This window comes from Euwallacea fornicatus, chromosome 38 (genome assembly GCF_040115645.1).
Source record: "Euwallacea fornicatus isolate EFF26 chromosome 38, ASM4011564v1, whole genome shotgun sequence".
NCBI classification, from domain to species: domain Eukaryota; kingdom Metazoa; phylum Arthropoda; class Insecta; order Coleoptera; family Curculionidae; genus Euwallacea; species Euwallacea fornicatus.
In genome coordinates this window covers 760,907-784,408 of record NC_089578.1, presented here as the reverse complement: position 1 = coordinate 784,408, position 23,502 = coordinate 760,907, and the positions used below count along the sequence as shown (strand labels likewise).

General features: G+C 41.0%; 2 protein-coding genes and 1 long non-coding RNA gene across 3 annotated transcripts in view; 2 read left to right on the top strand and 1 right to left on the bottom strand.

Annotated features, from left to right (window-relative positions):
* Window positions 1–1,495: 1,495 nt before the first annotated feature.
* Window positions 1,496–9,535, top strand: Taf2 (TATA-box binding protein associated factor 2). Its single transcript, XM_066301035.1, has 19 exons — window positions 1,496–1,724; window positions 2,703–2,755; window positions 2,809–2,972; window positions 3,020–3,236; window positions 3,341–3,669; window positions 3,731–3,899; window positions 4,492–4,720; window positions 4,843–5,042; window positions 5,096–5,304; window positions 5,358–5,597; window positions 5,703–5,852; window positions 6,025–6,124; window positions 6,185–6,354; window positions 6,468–6,592; window positions 6,654–6,905; window positions 6,960–7,179; window positions 7,626–7,953; window positions 8,189–8,413; window positions 9,184–9,535. Exons 1-19 carry the CDS (start codon window positions 1,679–1,681, stop codon window positions 9,415–9,417), a joined length of 3,660 nt encoding a protein of 1,219 aa, XP_066157132.1. The 5' UTR covers window positions 1,496–1,678; the 3' UTR covers window positions 9,418–9,535.
* The window catches only part of LOC136349485 (uncharacterized), a 39,199-nt gene continuing 19,060 nt past the window's right edge, over window positions 3,364–23,502 (bottom strand). Inside the window, exons 6-7 of the long non-coding RNA XR_010733808.1 lie at window positions 3,546–3,711; window positions 3,364–3,464 (exon numbers count right to left, since the gene is read on the bottom strand). This is a non-coding gene — a long non-coding RNA (uncharacterized lncRNA). The remainder of the gene's footprint in view (window positions 3,465–3,545; window positions 3,712–23,502) is intronic.
* fng (Fringe glycosyltransferase) overlaps window positions 9,838–23,502 on the top strand; it is a 64,621-nt gene continuing 50,956 nt past the window's right edge. The window contains exons 1-3 of the mRNA XM_066301062.1: window positions 9,838–10,264; window positions 14,384–14,629; window positions 17,864–17,912. Coding sequence (XP_066157159.1) covers window positions 10,100–10,264; window positions 14,384–14,629; window positions 17,864–17,912 — 460 coding nt within the window. The 5' untranslated portion in view covers window positions 9,838–10,099. The remainder of the gene's footprint in view (window positions 10,265–14,383; window positions 14,630–17,863; window positions 17,913–23,502) is intronic.

Genomic DNA, 23,502 nt, shown 5'->3' with positions numbered 1-23,502 from the left:
AACAGTTTTTTCCCCACACAGTTTGATAAATTGTTATGTTAATGACGATAATGCCAGTGACTTCAAATTTGGGGATCATGACCGCACGATACACATTCGCAATTAACAATTTTAAGGGTACCTGTCACCCCCATTCAGGAGTTGGAGTTGAAGGGACAAGAATACAAAAAAAATCAACGGGTTCGAGCCTTTTTACTCATTTTTATTTTAAATACTGAAAATCGAGGTGCAAAGTTTTCGTTGGGCCACCCTGTATAAGGAATAGATTTGCTTGGAATGTTAATTGGGGCCTTGCTCACGCAATTATTAATAATCTACGATTACTCAGCTCCACACATTTTATAGCCTTGGCACTGTTACTTTTAAATTATTTTTTTTTACTTGAAATTAGCAACTGACACGAGAATAATCTAAAGTAACAATAGCTAAGTGATGTGTCGCTAAGCCAGTGCATCACAGCCACCACCGGTTTTAGGGATTGGAAAAGGCACAACTCGTATTAGCTTTTGGGGGAAAATCTTGTAAAGGAAAGGAGATATGGGAATTCAACGGGAATACCTTTTTTGACTAAAAATAGGCGCTCTTCCATTAAATTGATAAGAATTTGACCTTAGTTGCACTCATAAAGAATTATGGCCGAATATACCGAAGAGATAGGTGGTAACTAGTGCCCTTTAGGAACTACTTAAAAATTAGATTCTTACATTGACATTTTACAAAACTTAAGTATACCAAGGTTGATGTTGATGTTATGAGAACAGAAAAGTTATTAAGGAATTTTAAAATTAAATTTCAACCTCTAACACCCTGTAATTCTGATCCACGCAACATTGGTACAAAGTATGTTGTGTCCAATCGTCACACATTGATGTGCCCTATCTCGGGTTTTGCTACGTCCCATTCCCAATGAATCACCCAGTATCTAAACTAAACGAACATCCCAGTGTTCACTTATGATTAAATTGATCGGAGCAACTTTGTGAAGAAGCTTAACATCTGGACTTGTAAGGCATCAATTCATTTAACATAGTGATCATAGAGGAGGTTAATACCGGGTAATCTCGTAATACGAGCTTACGCCCGTTTGTCGGGAAAGTGCATATTACAGAAAGAAAGCGCAAGTTTTCAGTGAAAACGAAATAAAAGCCCTCGGAAACAATCCCTGGGTATCTCCGTAATCCTATCCCTAATTTATGCCTTTATTTGCCAAAAAGAATCTTGTTATTACTTGGCATAAACTGATTATTTTCTGGGAGAAAATTTCAGTTTTAACTCTACAAGAAACACTCACGATTTGGGAAAAATCGTAAAATATTCGCTTGGAAATCACATTTGACGCCATCAAAATGAATTTCCCAGAATTTCCTACTAGCCCTGGATCATCATGCAACCCGAGACGCAAATAGTACAGAGAGAGAGAGATATAACTCCGGCTCATAAATTGGAAAGAGACACGAATATAACGTTCATAATCCTAAAAGATAAAAATTATTTTTTAACATCTCTTGGGGTAATTAATTTCTTTGGTTATGTTAAATATTTATATATTTGCGAAAAACTGAATATTTCTCCTCGAATGTATGAATTTAAGATAAAGTAGCGTAAAACAAACTTTTTTTTACATAATGCTAAAGGAATTGTATTGTTCTTAGAGGACCAAAATAACCATCCTAATATAATGAGGCAACAGAAGACTGGAGATACTATAAGGCCCTTTAAGTTGGGTAAGCTGCAATTGACTCTCCCTTTTTTTCACCCCAAAAGTTAAGGCAGCAGGGCAGATATCAGTTCAGAAATAGTAGGAGTCCTAGAGGTACTCCCCAGGTCCCTAAGGTACTCTACAATCAGCTTTCCATGAAGAACCCAAGGTTTATCTATTCCCCAGACATCCCCCTGATAACATACTCTTCAATAGATTTAAAAACATGTAGAACTTTAAAACCAAAATTCTCCAGAAAGACTAACTAACCGTTCATATTGGCAAAAAAATTGAGGTTCTCTAAAGTTATCGCTTCGAGATATCTGAAAAATGGTCCTCCGATGGCACTCATCCTCAGTTTATCATATTCTGCATTGTTCAGTAAAACTTTTGTATATATGAAGCCTAAATTTTTATCTCACCGTTATTATACCTCCTGAAAGCTTTGATGTAACTATCTGTGTTAAATTATTGAGTCAGTTTTGGAACTTAACTTCACAAAATTTTAAATTTTTTACTAAATACGCTTATTTTTATATATTTTGTTTGCTTTTCTTGGTTAAATGAAGTTATAACTTCCACTTGTTTAGTGAAATTTCACTCACAATCTTCTGAATCTGTATGTGGCTTACGAGCTGTATTCTGTCCAGAGACAGAAAAACCACAATATCACAAGCAAAAGCATGTTTTGATTTAATATATAGGTCAGCAGCTCAACAATTTAACGCTATTTATATGCCTTAAGAAAATATCTCTACAGGGCAGTCCTGTGAACCTATACAAAACACCAATTTGCAATAGAAATTATTGTAAATTCTTGTGTCATCAAACTGAGTTAAAGTTTAGTTATAGGAGATACTCAAATGTTATTTAGATATTTTGATACAGATATACTTGTGCATTTACACAGTTATCTAATATAATGACATGAAATTAGTCACCCACTACAACTTTGGAATCACCCTGTATATGCAATCCATTGATAAGATATAATTGCTTTCAGCACACCAAATTTTGAGCCTGACAGGAATTAGTTTTGAGAGAAAAAGCATTATTGTAAGTATGTTGTTATATGATAGTTGCTAGAGAGCTGACTGAAATAATTTAAGGGATTTGTTGAGTTAACTGTTGTTCCGATCAGAGACACATTGAGAATAATTAGACTTAATGGGAAGCAATGTAGGATTTACAAAATTTTATTAAACGAACAGTACGAAGCACATTTCCAATATTTTGATCCCTTTTTAGATGTTTGTCAAAATGATGTCGAAACGTAAGTGAAAAAATCCAAATAAAATCATTTCTAATCAAACTTTTCAGTCGAAGCTTAGAGCAATTTTCCCAGAACCACTTGAATGCCTCGCTTAAAACTGACCCCGACAATAATGCTGGAGAACTTGTCATTACAATTCCTCCAGAGGCAATTCACTTGGTTGCCGAAGGTACCGCATTAAGAGTGGGAATTGAGTTTTCATTGGAACAACCCCAAGGTGGAGTGCACTTTGTTGTCCCCCAAAAAGAGGGGACGTATGCAGAAGTTAGTATTTATATCGCTTTTGCCTTAATTGCCCAGAAAATAATAAAATTCCTGATCCAAGAACAAACACTCCATTTGTTCATGGTTAATTATGTCTGTTTTAGAGAGGGGTTCATATGTTCACTTACGGACATCAAAACTCCTCAAGGTTGTGGTTTCCATGTGTGGACAGTTTTGCTGAAACGTGCACCTGGAAGCTGGAGTTCACGGTCGACGAGGAAATGACAGCTATATCGAACGGAGACTTAATGGAGGTTGTCTTCACCCCCGACATGAGAAGAAAGACTTATCATTATTCGTTAAACGTACCCACTTGTGCTCCCAATATTTCCCTTGCTGTGGGACCTTTTGAGATTTTCGTCGATCCATATATGCACGAGGTTACACATTTTTGTCTGCCAGGGCTGCTGGCTTTACTTAAAGTCACCACCAGGTTGCTTTCCATGTGGTGGATGAATATCAGCAGTGAAAATGCCTGTAAATAATATTTTCAGATATATGCATGAAGCGTTTGAGTATTACGAGGAAACCCTGTCGAACAGGTACCCATATTCCTGCTATAAACAAGTGTTTGTGGACGAGGCTTACGAGGATTATCATTCTTATGCTACAATGAGTATAATGAGTGTTAATTTGTTGCATTCAGCCGTTATTATCGATCAGGTATGATTGTGTGAGCGATAATGCTCTATAGCAGTTGAAATTTTTATACAGTTTTAATGCAGAGATCTTTTGAGCGTCAAAGCGGACTTCGGCTGGAGAGCGATGCGCGTTTGGTATCACAATGTTTTTATGATTGGTACCCCTATTTACGCCGAAAATTTCTTATACATTTAAAACAATCCACCTGACATACCTTCAATGGATTTTTTTCCTTCGGAAAACCCCGAGACACGTCGATTTTACTTTTAAGGGGGACATTTTTAAATAATAAATTCGTAGGTGTAGAGTCGCCCCCCTAAACGGGGCGGCGACCCCTTCAAGGATCTTCAATGGCACGGGGGCCATATGCATTTTTCACGGGAAAATTATTTGCATTTCTACGTATTTTTGCACTTTAACACCCGGTATACTTTAAGGCTCTGACAAATTGGAACCCTGCTTGCTATCCTTAGATTTTTTTTTTTGCTCAAATAATCGGGAATTGAGCTTCTTTTTCAGGATATCCTATGCAGAAACATATATTTCTGCCCCTTTCCATTAAACTTCGACAATTTCAGTGCGTTATTTGGAAGTAATATTAGATTCTGGCCAGGTTTACATCACGAGGAAAGCCATGGCACAAGCAATTGCGGAGCAATTCTTCGGTTGCTTTATATCGATGCAAAATTGGTCGGATATGTGGCTGAACAAGGGTATAAGCCAATACTTATGCGGATTGTACTGCAAGAAAAGTTTCGGAAATAACGAATACAGGGAGATGGTTCACAGCATGCTTCAGGACGTCGTTAAATACGAAGAAGAATACGGAGGAATTGTCTTAGGTGAGCATCGTAGTAGAACGCTTGAGCAATTTCATTTTATAACGAAAACAAGTAACCTTTCTAGTAATAAAACTGTGCAAAATTAATTCAAAAACACCAAAAATGTTTCATCCTTTAATAAGATCCGAGCCAGCCTCCTGCTCCAATGCCACTGGGAGCAAATACTCCTCAAATGAACCAAAATAAAAACGAAGAGAAATTCTATTTTTCCATCCGCAATCTTCACACGATGTCTGCCATGTACATAGAGGCCTTGCACAAAAAAGCTATGTTAGTAATGAGAATGTTAGAGCATCGAATTGGTCTCGAGCTACTACTGCAGGTATGCACGTTTAAACTTGTAAACAATTAGAGCCTCGATTGGCGAAACTGCAGGTTTTCAATAAACAATTATCTTTGGCCACGAATGCGGCCTCACAAAAAATCGGCAGTGGTCTATGGGGGCACATGCTTATCAGCACGAACGTGTTCACAAAGGCGATTTTTACGGTCACCGGAAAGGACATGGCGGTCTTTATTGATCAGTGGGTTCGTACGGGAGGGCATGCAAAGTTCCATTTAACTTCAGTGTTCAACAGAAAGAGGTAAAAATCTCTTATTTCCCCCATCAACAGCAACGGAACATTCATCGATTTAGGAACACCATCGAGTTGGAAATACGGCAGGACGCCACCTCTCAGACGGGAATCAGGAAGTACGTGGGCCCTTTGCTGGTGACATTGCAAGAATTAGATGGTACCTTCAAACATAACTTGCAAATCGAGAATACCGTGGTTAAATCGGATATTACATGCCACTCCAAGAGTAGGAGGAACAAGAAGAAAAAGATTCCGCTTTGCACCGGCGAAGAGGTTGATATGGATTTGAGTGCGATGGAGTAAGTTGTGAGTTTGAAGACAACGTGTATACTAAATTTCCATCAGGGGTGCTCTCCAGGGTATATAACGGTAGTCGTTTAGCTGTTCAACTTTGTTGTTTTCAGTGACTCTCCAGTGCTATGGATAAGGCTTGATCCAGAGATGACCCTGCTAAGGTCAGTTGTAATTGAACAGCCAGATTATCAATGGCAATATCAATTAAGACACGAGAGGGACGTCATAGCTCAGATTGAAGCTATATCAGCATTAGAGAGGTAAATGCGTCTCATTAAAGAGTTCGTCGGCCTTCAAATGAGAATCTCACTATTTAAATTTGAACTCTCGTCTCAACTCACTCAATTCTCATTTGGCTCAAATGTTTAATCAATTCTCAACTGCTGAAGGCGAAACTAACTCCGCATTTGATTTTTATATTGAACTTCTCAGATATCCAACGCCAGCGACCAGACTGGCATTAACGGACACCATAGAAAGTGAACAGTGCTACTACAAAGTGCGTTGTCGGGCGGCTCATTGCTTAACGAGGGTAGCATAAAGCGATTTTTGAACGTTTATCCTCCTATGACTGAAATTACTCGCTTTAAAGGTAGCGAATGCCATGGTGGCAAACTGGGCAGGACCTCCGGCTATGTTGGCAATTTTCCGAAAATTTTTCGGATCATTTGCGGCTCCTCACATAATCAAACAGAACAGCTACCAGAATTTCCAACATTACTACATACAGAAAACTATACCTCTGGCAATGGCTGGGCTTAGGTAGGTTCGTTCAACCATCCACGATTACAACGGGTGGTCAGTTCAAGTTACTATGCTAACTGCACTTGTAAACCTCACTCTTGGTATGAATATCGTCCCATGTGAGTTTTCAGAAATGCTCACGGCATTTGCCCTCCCGAGGTCATAAGGTTTCTGTTGGATCTGTTCAAATACAACGACAATTCGAAAAATAGGTTCTCCGACAACTACTACAGAGCCGCTTTAGTTCAAGCTTTGGGTAATTTTTAGTCCCACGTAACTGAAATTAGCAGTGATGTTACTTCGTGCATCGTCCCCAGGTAATACCATAACACCAGTGGTGTCGGTAGTGTCCCAGGGTACCCCAATTACTGCAGAAAATTTGAGTGCGGACACTAAATTAATATTAGACGAAGTGACGAGACTGTTAAACCTGGAGAAAGCATTACCATGTTACAAATACACCATTTCTACCGAGTGTTTGAAAGCCATTAGAAAATTGCAGAGATGTGGTCACTTGCCAAGCAGACCGACAATATTTAAATTTTACGCACAATACGGCCACTTTATCGGTAAACACCCGGTCCAAATGGAAGATCGTTTTCCAAAATCTTCACATTTTTCAGATGTGAGATTGGCGGCATTGGAATGCCTGGTGGAGTTCGTCAGAGCAGACGGGAAAGCAGCTGACCTCAGACACGTTCTAGACATCGTGGAAAATGATCCGGATCCCGGATTGAAACACAAATTGGTGCAAATTTTGGCGAAGGAGCCGCCTTTCAAAAGGGCACATCGATCGAAATTGGACTCGCCTGATTTAGTTGAACGAATTTGGACCTATATCAAGTGAGAATTGGCTTTTGTGACATTGCTTAAGCTTTAAACTATCCTTCTGAGTTCGCGAAAAGTATTGCAAGTCTGGGTAGAAGAAGCAGTTCTTCTTAACTTATCGAGAAATCAATTATGTAATTCGCTTATAGAGGGTGATTCCAGAGTTACAGTTGTCCTTTGTCCAGCGAATAGAGCTTCAAATAATAAGGTTTTTTCCCTCTGGCGCTTTTTCGCAATATCGACATCAACAGAGATACAGAGTGTCAAAATTCTATTTCAATATTCGGCAATTGTTAATACATTTTCATTTTTTAAATAAAACTTCGACACCCTGTATCTCCGTTGATGTTGATATTTCGAAAAAGCGCCGAAGGGAAAAACCTCGTTTTTTGAAGTCCTATTCGCTGGTGAAAGGACAACTCCAACTCTGGAATCACCCTGTATAAGTTGTTGCTTTTCAGTGGAATGTTCTCGCATGACACGAGGATCCGATGCGACCTAGTAGATTTATACTACACCCTGTATGGAAACAGAAGACCCATCTGCATACCTCTGCCCGAACTCTCCGGTTTGATGAATTTAAATAAACCAGACATGAAGAAAATCAAAGGCCCTATTCCCAGGCTGGTCAACCCTGACCACGCGGAAGTTAAAAAGGAGCAGCCGCAGCCCAGTTCGCAAATCAAAACTGAAGTCAAAGAAGTCCCACCGTCCAATGTGATCATTGATGACAATGTTGAGGGCATTATCAAAGTAGAAGAGGCGGACATCGTCGATGCAAATGTGAAGGTACAATTAAGTCAATTGCGATCAGCAGATGATAGGCCAAAAGGGTTATTTCATTGGAAAATGGATAAATATCGATTGGCTAAAACTGTGGGGGGTTTAATTAAAAAACAAATTATTAAAGGAGGTGCGAAGGTATGAATGTGGTATATTCACGATGGGGACACCTTCAACGATCATGACGTGAATTTCTTCCGTTTTGGTAGAATTTTGCAGGTTAAAATTGAAACTTTTCTAGGTTGAAGCACCACCGTTGGTAAATATTCCTATCGAGGATGAGGTAAAGCAAGAACCGCCAAAGCAGGAGTATTTCTCTGACAATTCGGTTTCGTTGCCCGGTATGGGGCAGACCGGACCCGTGGGTTTTGAACCAGGCATGTTCAAAAAAGAAGGGGAAGCCATCCCTGGAGTTTCAGGATTGAAGCATAAAGACAAAGATAAGACTGATCCTTCAGGAATTAAGGTTGGTTCCCCCTTATAATTTTTAACGCTTGAAAATTGTCAGCAATGGTGAAAGACACTTTTCTGCCAAAAACAAACCCGTTAACGCTAGTTCATTTCGATTTGGGATTTTTAGAGGGTTTTTGGTGTCTAAATAGGGCTGAATTTCAGGAACCACCAATTGGTACCGCTACGTTAGAATTACTCTACAGAAACATGCGTTTAACGCTATAATTTTAGTAATTTAGCGAAAAGGACGTAATATTGGTTGTGAAGCTTCAGCCTAGCTCTGCCAGATGGTGCCACCAAGGCGCCAATAGCATGCACAGTGAACGGCATCAGAAACCCATGGTGGAAAGAATGCTCTTCGCTCGCCTAATAGGAATTTCGTCTACAATTCTTCAAAATTAATCTTAGACGGAACAGAAATTATGAAATCGAAATGTTCTTGTGTTGCGCGAAATTACAAAATCGTCTGGTGTATTCCAAGACACGAAACTTGCGAAAAAGCATTTTCGGGAGAGGTGCGGCCCCTCTTTAGATTCTATGCCGAAAGAACGCGTTTGCAGCCAAATTTAGGACAAGCGCTAAAATTGAAGAAACGGCAAGGGAACACTCTACAGTGATTCTACAGATTTTAACGCTTTAAGTGCTTTGAGTTCCACTGCGGCTTTTAGGTTTGGTAATTCGTGAAAAATCTCCATAATTCCCCATTTTACGTCCGCGCGTGTATGCATCGCAAACACGCTAAGACTGCATGTCCAAGACTCAGATTTTACTTCCGTTTTACAGATAAAGAAGAAAAAGAAGGACAAGAAGAAGCACAAACACAAACATAAGCATAAACACGAGCACAAGCATAAAGAAAAGAAAGACAAGGACCCAAGTAAAGGCAAAGTGAAGGATGATGATGCCCAGTCTACCACGCCCACTTTCGTAAAGGAAGAAACTCTAAGTTCCACCAGCTCGACTCCCAGTCCCAACCCCGGGAGCTTAGGTGGTAGCGAACCTTCGGGGTTTCCGTAGATATATTAACGTATTGTGCAACAACTTTAAGCTGCTATTATCGAACGTGTACAGTAACATTGTCATGATTAAGCATTCCTTGGTGAAATAAAGAAAACATGCATTTTACGACCCAGCAGTAGAGGCCATTTTTTCCCAAACATCCCGTACCTCGTGAGTTCGAAAAGAAAGTCCGAGAGAGATCGAACGTTTAATTTTCAAGTATCAAGTAAAGCGAAACTACAGACAGGGAAATGAAGGGGAAAGTCGTAACAACCACAGTGGTTGAGCGCGTAAAAATCAGTTTTCTAAGTCGCCGAACATGAACCATTTTGGATTTTAATGACCTGCGTCGAGGGAAATTTTTAATAATTCAAATCTAAGGAAATTTTTAATAACCTAAATATGATAAAACACGGGACGCTGGTACCGGTACCAGTTAGTGAGGTGGAATGGGCCTTCGTTCAAACTTCCAATCGCCAGGTCAGGCCAGCTGTGTCGGATAGTCGCCAGTCGTGTTTATACGCTGCAGAGGTACGGTAGTACCGTTCTCGGGTTCTTGGTCGACGCGGTACCACTGTTGTTGTTAATATAACCTAACAGTTTGTTTACAGTTCGCATTCACGGTTGAAAAAACTATGTTTTCGTGCAAATGATAATTTGCTTATAGACTAACAGTACAGTCATATGCGGATTCTGTATAATGGACAAGAGTGATGGGGTAATTTTCATCCTAGACAATCCGAGAATGAGATTTAAACATCCGTACCGCAAGTTGCTCCAGTTACTAGTGGGCTTGTTGGTCGTCTTGTACATGGGATTGTTGCTTTATCATAGTTATTACAATTCGAACAGTAACGTCACCAAGGTAAGACAGTTCAATTTAACCAATTGCGAAATAAAAAATTACTTTTGTGAGATTTGTATCAGTGGATCCCACCGTAGAAATTGCTACGAAATTACGTAGATTGGTACTTCTTTTTTGGCAATTTTAAGGGCCCACGAGAGACGCCCATGCTCATAAGCGCGCTGCTGTAATGCACGTTTCCTCGTTAGGCCATAAACCATTCGAAGGGCGCAATTTCTACCCCTCAGAAGAAATTCTGATCGTTTAAAAGACCGAAGTGCTTCGGGATAAAGGGCTAAATGCACGTTAGAAGGTGTTTTCGGGCTCGTTTCGCGAGGGACAGGCATCATTGCGAAATCATCAGAAAAATATTTAAGTCGGCTAAAGCTATAGAAAAAAAAAATTAAAGTTGTTGTCGAGTGGGAAATCATCTCTCGTTTTTTTTTGTCCGGCAAAATGGACATTCGTGTGTGCACTGACGCTGAATCCCAGTGGTCAATGAGCGTTAAAAGTAGCCTGATTTATTACCTTCCGACTTGTTTAAATTTAAAAAGTCCTATCTACGCTGGCATCTATCCAAAGGAATTGATATTGACGATGCGTGTATTTATTTATTATACATATGTATTACGTTATTTATCAAGATCCCCTTAAAGTCGACAGAAACTTAATGTACAGGGTGTAACTGAAGTGATGTCGTTAATTTTAAGGGGCGTTTCCTTGTGATATTTTATGGAAAAATTTTCGTATAGACGTAAGTCCTAACTTGAATCATTTTCGAGGTGCTGACTGTCGAAGTTTTATTGAAAAATCGAGTTTTTTTGTCGAAGTTTTATTGAAAAATCGAGTTTTCAATAAAACTTCGACAGTCAGCACCTCGAAAATGATTCAAGTTAAGACTTACGTCTATACGAAAATTTTTCCATAAAATATCACAAGGAAACGCCCCTTAAAATTAACGACATCACTTCAGTTACACCCTGTATTTCCGCGGTTTGGACCGCATCGGGGAATTTGATTTAAAAAAAATTGATTTCATGTCTGTTTCCATGGAAATTGTTCCGCTGAAAACATTACGCGCCCTTCAATAATGAGCTAAACTCATCAGCGCTAATTCGGCAAACTCCCGATGGATTTGCCAACGGGATGATCTCCTTCTGAACGAAACGACGGTATGGTACCCATTGGTAAAGTTAGCAGGACGTCGATGTGCGGACCCTTAAAAGGGAATAATTATGGGCCGATCAAATGTCCAAGTTTGACCTTTGTTTTATTCTATCGATAGTGGGTCCGGCAAAAATTCGATATAACACGACGAATAAATCGTTAAACCGAGGTTAGTTGTAAAATCCCACACAGCTGAACAAATTGTTCACCGCGTATGTCCAGGTGCATGTTCATTCCTGAAAAAATATGCGTCATACCATGCGTTAATTGCCAGTTAAGTGCATTCAGGTGCGATAAATCAGCAGGTTAGCGCAGGTTAACTCGTTCAATTTTTTTTGCTTCGCTCAGTATCTGCGATGCTGCCCGAAATCTACGCCTCTGAGTTTTCGCAGCAAATTTTCAAGAAATTGAGAATCCTTCAGATTCATAATTTCGAGAACTCATAATCAGAACTTAGAGCCTCCGGATCTCAAACAAGCCAGTGGCGTTGATTTTTTTTTCTTTTGAAACCTCGTTTTCGGCTTAATGGAGCCACATTGAGTTTGTATTAATCCCGGATTTAGTTCGACTGTCTCGGAATGCCGGGGTCGACTTCTGGTCGGACTTCGACGTCCGGGATTCCCCCCCGTCGCGCGTGGACCGCCAGAGGTCCCCCGGGCGGCTCATAAAATGGCGCCATGAGGGAACTAATGCGTGGCTGCCTTCCATTAGAAAAAAATACGCCAGTTAGAAATGGAGTGCCAAGATTTGTTTGCTACATCCGTAAAATTCGAATTGTGAAGCAGCTTAGGGAGAACGCTTGGGCACGGAAGGGAGTAAATATCGAGCACTAATCCAGCCACTTTCAAGCGACTACCTCGACTAGTAGCTAAGCCAATACGAGCTCTATCTGTTTAATGAGCGAGTTTTCATACTTCATAGGAAGTCGCTCTTAAATATCCAAATGCACAAATGAATACTGCACGAATCTTGACCTCCTACTGGCTTCAAATTAAACCTTGCGGCTCTAAATCCACCCTCCCCCCTCCTCATCCTCCTCCGTTATCTATTTAACGAATAACTCTGTGCAAAAAGCCAAATCGGCGTTAAACAGGACGAAAAAACGCATTTTTTTTTCAATTTGTTTATCTTTGTAATGTTGCTCACGAGCTGCGCGAAACGGGAGGTTTTTTTAACCGGAAACGTGGGTCAGCTGACGCCTCAAACTTAAAGCATTTCAAAACTACATTCAGTGGCGTGCGGCGGTTCAAGATCTATCGATTAAATTTTGAGAGAACAGCTATAAATTTGGTAAAAAGAGCAATGCAAGCTCGGGTAAATGGTACGTGAACAGTCGGGAAACTTGTTTGCCGATGGAAAATCGGTTTCTTTTCGATTTTAAGCTCACAGACAGTCTTTGGTTATTTTCATTTGTCTCCGTTCTATTTGTTTATTCATTTAATAAATAATTCTGTCCTATAATCCCGCTTTTGAATTAAAAAAATAATAATAAATTTGGGGGGGAAGAGGAGGAGGAGGAGGAGGAGGAGGTTAGAGCCGCACAGTATTCGAAACGCATGCTTTGTGCATGCCGCCGTGAGCTTTTTTGGAAATCAAAACCTGACTTGTGGAGGATTTTCGGTTTTAACCTGCGATTACCGCATTAAACCTGCCTGATACGCCTCCGGGTTTTCACTGTCGAATTTTCAATACTAAACACTATGGTAAACAGAATTTACGAGTTTCCAACCTTAAAATGGCCAGTAGCGTAAGCTCTGTTCGACCACAGTGGTGAATTTACAAAGCCGGATTTCGGATTTTACGTTTTAACCAGTGATTTACGCGTACTAAAGCTGTGCCCGACATGCCCCTGGGACTACGCAGGGGTTTTTTTATTCTCAGGGTTTGTAAACAGGGACATTTCAGCCACGAAATTGGCGGAGGCGTAACTGGACGTCGGATTGGGGGGTTTTAACTCGTGATTTGTCCGCGTTGAATCTATGTCCGGTGCGCCTCTGGGTTTTCGCAGTACGTTTTTCGACACTTCGGGGGTGCGAGTGGCGCTGGGGATTTTCGAATCTTTGAAAAGTCGCTTCTTTGCAAGTGCGGCTATGACCTTTTTGATCTTTCCGGCGAGCTTTTATGGATACTTGCGTCCTCTCAAAAATGCATTTTCCCGCGATTTCGCCTCACCCTCGGTTCTACCTAACTGGTGAACAAATCGGAGTTACGCAAAACTGCGGTTAACGCAGTTCTCAGCAGCTCGCATCGATAAATACCGGGCGTTTCTGTAACACTTCGATAAAAATGGAATCAAGATTTACCGCGACTTTCTTTGCTTGCAAACTCATGTTACAGCTCTCTCTCTCTCTCTCTCTCTCTCTCTCTCTCTCTCTCTCGTGATTGCAGTTTCGATTTTTTTCCTTTAATTTTATCTCTCACACCACAGCCACCAAATCTAACGTAGGTGGAACCTCGTGGTGTGACGAGGACAGAGCGGTCGCGTCTCAGCCTCTGGGTAATCCAAACGGAAAAATTCTTTAATAATAAAAAAAAAACCTGTATTTCATGCTAATAGCTGGAGAGATTTAATTAGTCTCACTGAAGGTGAATTATTAAAGTTTCATTAGGTACGACTTAAAGCAAATCCGAAGAAAGGTACTTAATCACTTCGGCTGAAAGATTTTATTGGTATCCTAATTTATGGCACATAACTCAGTTCCTTCATGTAAATAAATAACTAGCTTGCTTTAGTAATCTATTAAAAGAATCAGATTCTTAATTAGGTATGGTAGTTGGAACATGTGTTGCGTTCTCGGAACAATAATGTAATGGGAGATACTGAGCCGAGCTGCCTAATGAGGTGCGAGTTTTATCGATACAAAAATTACCTTCCGAGGAATGTGTCGAGGCGATTTCTAATTTAATTTATGCAATCTACACCACTGCCTTCCGTAAACTGACGAAATATCGACCGGGCGATTTTAATTACAGGTGGCGAGCAAGCAATCGCCGTTGTTCAAGAAGTACCTAGACGAAGATGCGCTGCCGCAAGAAGCGCATTTCAAGTACGAATATGATGTGGTACCTTCCACCGAAATGCCCTCGGCCACCGCAACCGTTCGACCCCCCGCAACCACCCTCCGAGACCTCTTCATAAGCGTCAAAACAACAAAGAGTTATCACAGCAGCAGACTGTCCATTATCCTGAAAACTTGGTTCCAACTCGCCAAAAAGCAGGTAAGAACTTCTTTTTTTTTTGTTTTGTTTTTTTCTTTTTTTGTTTTGTTTTTTGTTTTGTTTTTTTCTTTTTTTGTTTTGTTTTTTGTTTTGTTTTTTGTTTTTTGTTTCGTTTTTTGTTTTATTTTTTGTTTTGTTTTTTTTTAATGATTAGGAGATTTGGAACTCACGAAAGTCTCTCAGTAATCGACCTTTTGAATGCGAAATTTCAACACTTATCACCCGCGATGTTATTTTCGCATCCGCGGAACCACGACGGTGGAAAACTTTGATTTCAGTGCACCCCTCCTCGGGTTTTAGTAACCGTAAATCCACTTTTTTCCTAAATTTAAGTGCGGTTTGTTCGTGCACCTATAAAAATATCGAGCGGGAGATCAGAGAGGGTTTACACAGTTCTCGAAAATAAATGTTTTCTTTTAGTTAATGTGTTGTAGCTCTGCTGTAGAAATAACATTGCTTCACCAAGTCGCTTGCACTATCGCAAACATCGGTTGAAAAGGGTATGTAAGGTACTCGAGACCCAAATAAGTGACACCATGTGTGGGTAGATCCTTAAGAGGTTTTACAAAAATACCGTTCCGCGTACAGGCCCGCGCAAAATAATAGCTGCGCGCAGGTACTTTGCGAGAAAATCCTTTAGTTTTGAACAAATTTCGATAATTCATCGTTTTTTCTAATAAACATAAAACGTCACTTTACGTGCAAGGGAGGGCGAAATAAGTTGTGAAAAAAACCTTATTCGAATTAAATAATTTAAAAAAAAAACACTTTTTTCTGTCAAAAATAAATGCTCCAAAAAAACAGCAGTTTTTCTTCAAAATTGAAGAAAAGTAAAAGCAATAAAATCTAAAGAAAAAACAACGCATTTCAGCAAACTAATATTAATACTTTGTGCTATCCCCCCTTTGGGCCAAACGTCCCCCCGGCACTAAGCGTTGACACCTCTCAACCGGAAATGCGCGCGAAGCATCATGGACAGTTTTACATAAATCTTCATTACTAGTCGAATTTGCTGCAAAAACTCCTTTTTCAACATCTTTCCCTTAATGCTCAATAGGGTTGAGGCCCGGAGATTGAGCGGGCCACTTCAAAACCTCAGCTCCATTGTCGGCAAATCACGTCCTCGCCCCTCTGCTCCTGTGTTCAGGACTATTATCCTCCATAAAGATCCGTCTGATGGGCGTATCGTCGTCGGTATGAGGAAACATTACATTTTTCCCGGATGTCAACATAGACAACTTTCTCCCTGAGCCCTCGATACGATGTATCGGATCTATGCTGCAATACGTAAAACAACCCCCATACCATTATCGAGGACGCACGTTCTATAGGTTTCAGGGTATACTTTGGGATGTTGAGTGATTGTGGCTGATTGTCTCTGTCCAGCAAAGGGCGATATTCGATTGGTCTGACCGAAGAATATTCCTCCGTCTGAACGGTGTCAAGGGGCATGTTCTCTATGAAATTTTAGGCGGTTGGAGATCTGTCTGTCAGTTAGTTTAGGATCTTTCCTTGGACTTCCCCCATGTAAATTTGCCTCGGCCAGTCGCGTCTGTGCTGCAGAAGTGCTCACTTCAACTCCAATTCGAGTTTTTGTTTCCTGGGCTGTTAAGGACGGAGACACTTTCGCCACCCTCTGTATTCCTCTATCACCTATTGACGCCATTTTTCTTTTTCTACGACACTTTTCCCAATTTTCTACAAATTCGCGGCATTGCGAAGCATTTTGATACGTTTTGAATAGATTTGCAGCTATTCCCTTCGTCTCCAAGCGCTGAAATCCTGTTTCGCGCATCTGTTGCACACTGAGCTTTGGTACCCATAGAGTTTCGGCCAAAAATCACCGATGCACAATTCAACTTCACTATTCAAGTTACGTTTACCTTAAACGAAAACTTCAAAACGTTTAATCGGCCATTGAATGAAGTTACGTAGTACCTTAACGCGTACGACTGTCAGCACTGCTATTTTTTTGCACAGGCATGTACGTACGAGATTCACGTAAATAGGGGAATCCCGTAAAGGGTTTCAACGTAGGGCGCGTGTAATCGCAGCCACTCGAGACTCGATACACGTTTGTGACAACGACTGACATCTGCGATCCCCAAAAGGCACTTCCTCCTTCAATAATCAACCCTCTGCTGTTAGCGCTGCTATTTTTTGCACACCCCTGTAGGTGCAATTTTGGTCTGATTAAAAGACAGTGTTCGCATCAGAGGGGGAGGTAAAATGCGGGCGATGCACATTGAAATCCCAAAAGCTCCAAGTTTTTTCCCAGTGAAAAGATCTTGATCAATCTGCCGATCTGCGCGACGTACAAATCCAAAATTATTAAACATTAAAACTCCTTATCTCTTCCTTATAATGACCCTCCTTGTACGATGCTCAATTAACATGGGGGCACCCACATATTTGTCTTTCATCGAGGTACTGCTCCCGGTGTAGAAAATGCTTTTAGGGTGGCGGCATAGTGTTCTCAAGTCTAGCCCGAGGCTGCCAAACAAATAAATTACCATATGGTGGGTTCAAGGCGGGGTTTTCATCGTGGAGCCACTCGAACCACTTGTATCAGCAAGCTACGTGCCTTTAATGGCTCGCTTTTACTTTTTGTACAAATTACATGGTATATGCGTTATTTTATTAGCTGCAGGGCGTTTTAAGTTAGTGTACTTAGCAGGATGTATCTCCGAAATGAGGAAGACTAAAATGCTGCAGTATACCGCGGGGGGTACCGTTTAAAATTAAAAAAAAAAAAAAAAAAAAAAAAAAAAAAAAAAAAAAAAAAGTCGGTTCCGGCTACGCTTTTTTGAGTCACCCTGTATGCCTGAAATTGTGTTGTGCCTGTGCCGCGGCCTCGGGTCTATAAATTTTGTATTTAAACCGTTCCGCGAGCATCCACCAGGTTTCGAGATAATTGCGGGTCCGATTATTTTGGGGCGGCCCGTGCAACGTTTGCTTTCCGAAAATTCTCCCTTTAACGCGCGTCGTTTCCGTTAAACGACCCTTGAAGGAGCATTTTTGCACTGAAAGCCAAAGCGCCGATGGGCGTTCAAATGGCCGACCGCGGAGACTCGAAAGATTCCAAATTTCATCTCGATAAATGAAAAAAAGGGAAGAAAGTTCCCTTTAAACGTGCGGAATTGATATAAACCGCGTGGTTGCGGGACACCCTTAAGGGTCAACTGGTACTTTGTGTCAGAATTAACACTAAAACGGCTTTTCTTTGAACTTCAGATTTGGTTCTTCACTGACACGGACGACAAGGAGTTTCAGCTGCGAACAAGTGAGTATGAATTTTGAAAACCTTTTTAACATATATTTTTGCTTTAAGTTACTGTGAGGTAATGGGGAAGATTAAACTACAATTTTGAAGATTTTAGACGTCAATGTTCGTTTTAACACACTTTGCCGATTCTCGACACCAAGCATTAATGGTTTTTGTCATTGTTTTATGGCGAGAAAAAAACTAGAGAAATTCGACGGGTAAAAGCTCGCTCGGACTCAAAAAGATGAATAATAGGCCAGAGCTCCGCGATTGGGCCTGTCCAGGTTAGACACGTGGAAAGAATCGAAATCCTCCTTTTTTTTCCATAGAAATGTCGAATTTGAGCTACTGACAGAGACGCAGAGCTAAATTTTTTATCAGAATTTTATCTAAAAACTCTAAAAATTCCCAAGTGAAATTCGGTCCTGCGCGCTGCTCGAACTTTGAACGCGAAAGGGGGGAAGCTGCGTGGATTGAGACTCTGATGCGCGAACTTGGAAAAAACGGACTTCAACGAAACCCTGCAATCCATCACGGCAATGGAAATAACATCGACAAATTTCACCGTCTACTTCACCAGATGTACTAGTCGTACTGGTACCCGATAGAACCCGTACCAGTTCGAAGTGCTGTAGGTGCCGGTGTCAGGAAGAGTCTGACATCGAACCGCATCATGATCTGTGACGGGACACGCGTAATGAGGTACTAATACATGAGGAAGTCGAGAATGACGGTCCTGGGACAGAAATTTCACTCGTAAAGCGGCTTTTTCGGTTTCCACCGGCTGGGAAGAAAACCTGAAAATCTTCATACTCGCGAATTGTAGAAGATGTTTTACCGTGTACGATGCGAGGAAACCAACAGTGGTCCGATTTCAGCTTAATGCGCCACAGCAAATTGCCACAAACATTTGCGCACCCTTAGAACGTACCCTCGGTATAGTTGAATGAAAAGAGGGAAAACGTGACCCCGCATTGACGTGAGATTGTGAATTCACGAGGGAAGATAGAGCAAAGTTATCGCTACTCGGTCTTTGAACACTGGACCCTGTACACGTAGAATCCCCAAGGCATTTGTCTACCTTGAACGAGTAGAAGCACGTTAAAAACGGTTTTTGGTGAAAACCCGGAAGAAGGGGCAAATTCCTCAATATACGGGGTGCTGCATTAGGGTGTCAAGCTTCTACGTCGGTAAAGTTAACAATTTTAGTCGTTCTGCAGGACCGCACAGCGCATAAGGGCGTACCTCCAGAAATTACGTTCCAATGTACAGGGTAACCTCAAAAACTGTGACGATGTGCAGCTTCGTTATTTTAAATAAAACCCCCGAAGTGTCTTATTTTCGTACTTTTCGTTAACCTTTAAGGTCAGTCTACGTAAGGTGAATTACCTCTAAAATGTCCCCAGTTGTTTGGACAAATTTGACAGGTTCCACGGTAATCGGTGTACTGCGCGAACCGCTACGAGGTTCTGAGTCAGTCTTCTGAGGCTCAGAGAGGGCCCAATAAGCTACGTTTTGGGGCGTTTTGATTGTAAAAAGCGCTCAACGACCGCGGAAATGGGGCTCCGAAACTGCACGGCTTCGGACCTCGATAACTCGCTTGTTCCAAGTGGAATGCCCCGATTTCCTCGACGATTCAGAATTCAAAAATCTACAACTTTTACTGGCATTACCCTACTTCTCAACCCAGCCGTTCCTGAGTTCCCGAAAATTGCGAAATTTTGGCTTCCAAATGTTTCGACAGCCGTGGAAAATGGTAAAATGCCAGCAGTATGCGGCTTGGAAATTGGAAATAGTATGGAAAAACTTGTTTTTACACAGAATAACAACTCCTTCTGTAACGGATTCTATCAGCTTTTTATATTAAAAAATTAAAAAAGTAATAAACAACCAATTTTGCATTCGCATTGCACGAAACTAACCAAAATCTGAAAAATCGGAAATTTTAAATTGTTTTATATCTACGAAAAACGCCGTTTTGGCACTTTTCACGGCCATCAAAACACTCAAAAACCGAAAAAGGCCGATTTTCGAGAACTCAAAAATGGCCGGGTTCAGGGAGAGGGAAATGCTAACAAAAGTCGTAAATTTTTGAATTCTGGACTTGATGCCGTCGAAAAAGTTCGGGAGTTCCTTTTGAAATGGGGAGGCTTGAACTCCCGCAACTCCGGAGGCCTATTGCGACGGTTGTGGAGGACTTTTTTTTTAAATAAAAACAAGTGGAAACGCAGCTCGTTAGGGCCTTTCTAACCCCCGGAGTCCCGAAATTTTCGACGTTTGGCACGGAACACCCATTTCCGTAACACCTTGCGTCCGTCAAACTTTCCGAACAACCCGAAAACTGTAAATTTCAACGCCCTTGCATAAACTGCCGTTAAAATTTGACAAGAAATCTGAAAAAAGCAAAAAATTTGGGGGGTTTCGCCTGAAACAACGAAACCGTGTATCGTCGCACTTTTTGAGGTCACCCCGTAAACTGGAAGGTAATTTCTGGAAATGCGCCTTTTAGGGGCCGAGCAATCCTGCGGAAGTCAAAAAGGGCGAACTTTATCGGTGGAGAAGCTAAGGAAGCTTGACGCACTTTTGTAGCGCCCGGTAGATCAATATACAGCCTGTCCGGTTTTCGTTGGACAGCGGCTGTATCTCGGTAAGTAGAGCAAGTAGCAACTCCGGACGAAAAAACTTATCACTAATGCGACTGTGAGAAATCTCTGGAAAATATTTTCAGCTTCGTGAAATCGCCGCAAGGGGGCGCAGTAGGGGCGGTAGTTCCTTAAAATCGACAAATCCACACTAAGTCACTAGTTAAGTAGCACATTTTAATTTACTATCAATAAGATTACGTCATTCTGAAACTGTTTTGTTCGACACATGATTTCATAACTCGCATAGTAAAAGTGGGGGAAGCCGATGAATCATTTTAAGTTCAAACTGCCATATCTCCGTTTCTGATTATCCGATTTCAGTGATTCTGCACGTCATTGTGAGCATTTCAGCATTCTTTTTCGTTTTTGACTTATCGATAAACAACTGAATTGAAACGCGCCTTTCGGGAAAAGTGCAGGTTTTTTAAAGCTTTCCAAGACGGGCTTATGAAAATGGCACAGTTCCATTTGATCTATTAAAGAAAAATGAGGGAACCCGCTGCTACCTGAAAGAATGCCCTCCGGCGATTTTGTCCTGGACTATGGATTTTTGGTCAATGTGGATATTAAGTCGGCTTATAATTCCCTCACGATTTTAAGGAACCGCTACTACGTCCCTGGTACGCCCCCTTGCGGCGATTTCACGAAGCTGAAAATATTTTCCAGAGATTTCTCACAGTCGCATTAGTAATGAATTTTTTCGTCCGAAGTTGCTACTTGCTCTACTTACCGGGACGCAGCCGCTGTCCAACGGACACCGGACAGGCCGTAGACATATTTCGCTATTAGATATTCGAATTTCCCTGCATCGTCGGGGAATCAAGCACGACTTATGGCAAGTTGGCACGGTGAAACTTCCATTTCCTGTCAGTGTTTTCTGTGTGGAACGAATGGGCATTGGTACGAAGCAGGTGTTTTCCATGGTTGAGTTCGTACATACATTTCGCCACTTGAGGCCATTTCTTTGTGCGTCGACCTTAATGTGCACTTGCTCTGTTCAAACGTCCTATCGTTGGGCGCAATCAGCAATTTATCCGTTTCACTACATTTTCCTCGCTTTTACATATATTTACGTTAACCGTGTAAAAAAAATTACCATATCTAATGTGGCAGGATTTGCAGTGCGGCTTCTCAATTATTCGAGAATGGGAATATGGTATATGGCCAAAGGAGAAACACGTTGACCAACACCTTCCCAAGGTACTTGAAAATCTCATACTGCATTGATGTCCCGCACTTTTGAATCGCCCCGTTTTTCCCATACCGTCGTGACGTCATGGTGTCGATGACTTGTGAAAATTTTACCGAAACCGGAAAATTGCCATTGTGGCATCGAGCCGAGTTCTAAAGTCTTTGCACTCGCTATCTGGACCGTGGGAGCGAATCAGATTTTGAAAAGTTCCAACTCTCAAAAAAGAGAATATTTTTTTCCTTAAAATTTGCCGGTACACGTGTGATTCGTAACTCGTTCAAGTTTTGGTCGAATCGGCCTCCAGCGGCGTATCAAAGGGGCTTCCCGTGTCGTTGCATTTGCGATCCATAAAGTGGTAATTAATAAATTAGATTTCGAAAAATTCTCGCGACGCAGGATGCGCTTTTCCACAAAGCTCAGGGGATTCCCTGGCGATAGTTTCCTTAGCAACCCGTAACAATTTTAATACAAATATTGACAGCGGCGTGTGAAACGGGGTTCCAGAATCTTACATTTCTTGTCGGTGTCGTGAAGATAAAGAGGATTATGAAAAACTCCCAAAATCGGTAATATTTTCCCACAAAATTTAGCGGAATTACTGGTGTAAGTGCGGCGTTATAAACCAGCTCCGCACTCTTTAGATTTATATTATACAGGGTCCGTCATGTACATGGAGTATCGGCAATAAGTTTTTAAATAATTTTTCCGTCAAAGTGTTGCAGGTACAGGTCGCTTTTTGATGACTTTGAACTTCGTTTCCCTTGTCCAACAACAGTCCGCAAGGTTCAACTTTCGTTTCGCGAACGTGACCCTCTATTTCTAATTTGTTCTGCGAAATCTACACTTTCATTGCACATACAGACATATTAGATTTTATTGAGATCAGCTAAGAAGAATTTCCAGAAAAAAGCTACTTTCCTAATTTTATTAAAAAATTCTAGCATAAAAGCAAAAATAACAAAATTACTCCTTACAAGAATCGTTTGTTGTGTAACGTTCAAGGCATTTGCTCAAGATGGCTTCCCGTCGTTAGTCAAACACACTGCTATTCTTTACATGACTTTTTTCGCCTGATCGATTGCATTACACCGGCGATATGAGCCTTTAAGTCACCTGCATTATTTGGCCGATCCATATAAACTTGATCTTTTAAATGGCCCCAACCGAAAAAGTCGCAGGGATTTAAATCAGGCGGCCGGCCTGGCCGACCTATTTAACCCAGAGAAATATTCCTACTGTTTCTCTTTAAATTCAAAAATCGGCATTTGCGGTATGCCATTCACTTGATATTTAAAATATACACAGGGTGTCCTTGGTGTCTTTCCTTTCTGATTGAATTTCATGTTTTTAATGATATAAAGAAAGTAATTTTTTTTTCTTTCGAAATTTGTCTCAACTAGCCCCATTGGAATCTCATGTGTCTGTATGGACAAATAAGTGCAGATCCCACAAACCCAATCGGAAATTGATGGTCCCGGTTGAAAAATAAACGTTGATTTTCGACGGAGCGTTACGGGGCAAGGGAAAAAAGTTCAAGATCGCCAAAAAGTGACAACTAGTTAACGTTGTGACTTTCACTTGAATCATTTTTTAATAGAAAAAATATATATATACAGGGTTGCTCATCAGTGCGTCAAAGTGCGATATCTCAGTAAATATAAGTTTTGGAAGGAAATTTGTCTTAGTAAAGTTTTTTGGGGAATAAAAGGCACGTATTTTTAAATTATTTTAAAATGTACAGGGTCTGTCATAAGTGTGGTAGTACCAAATT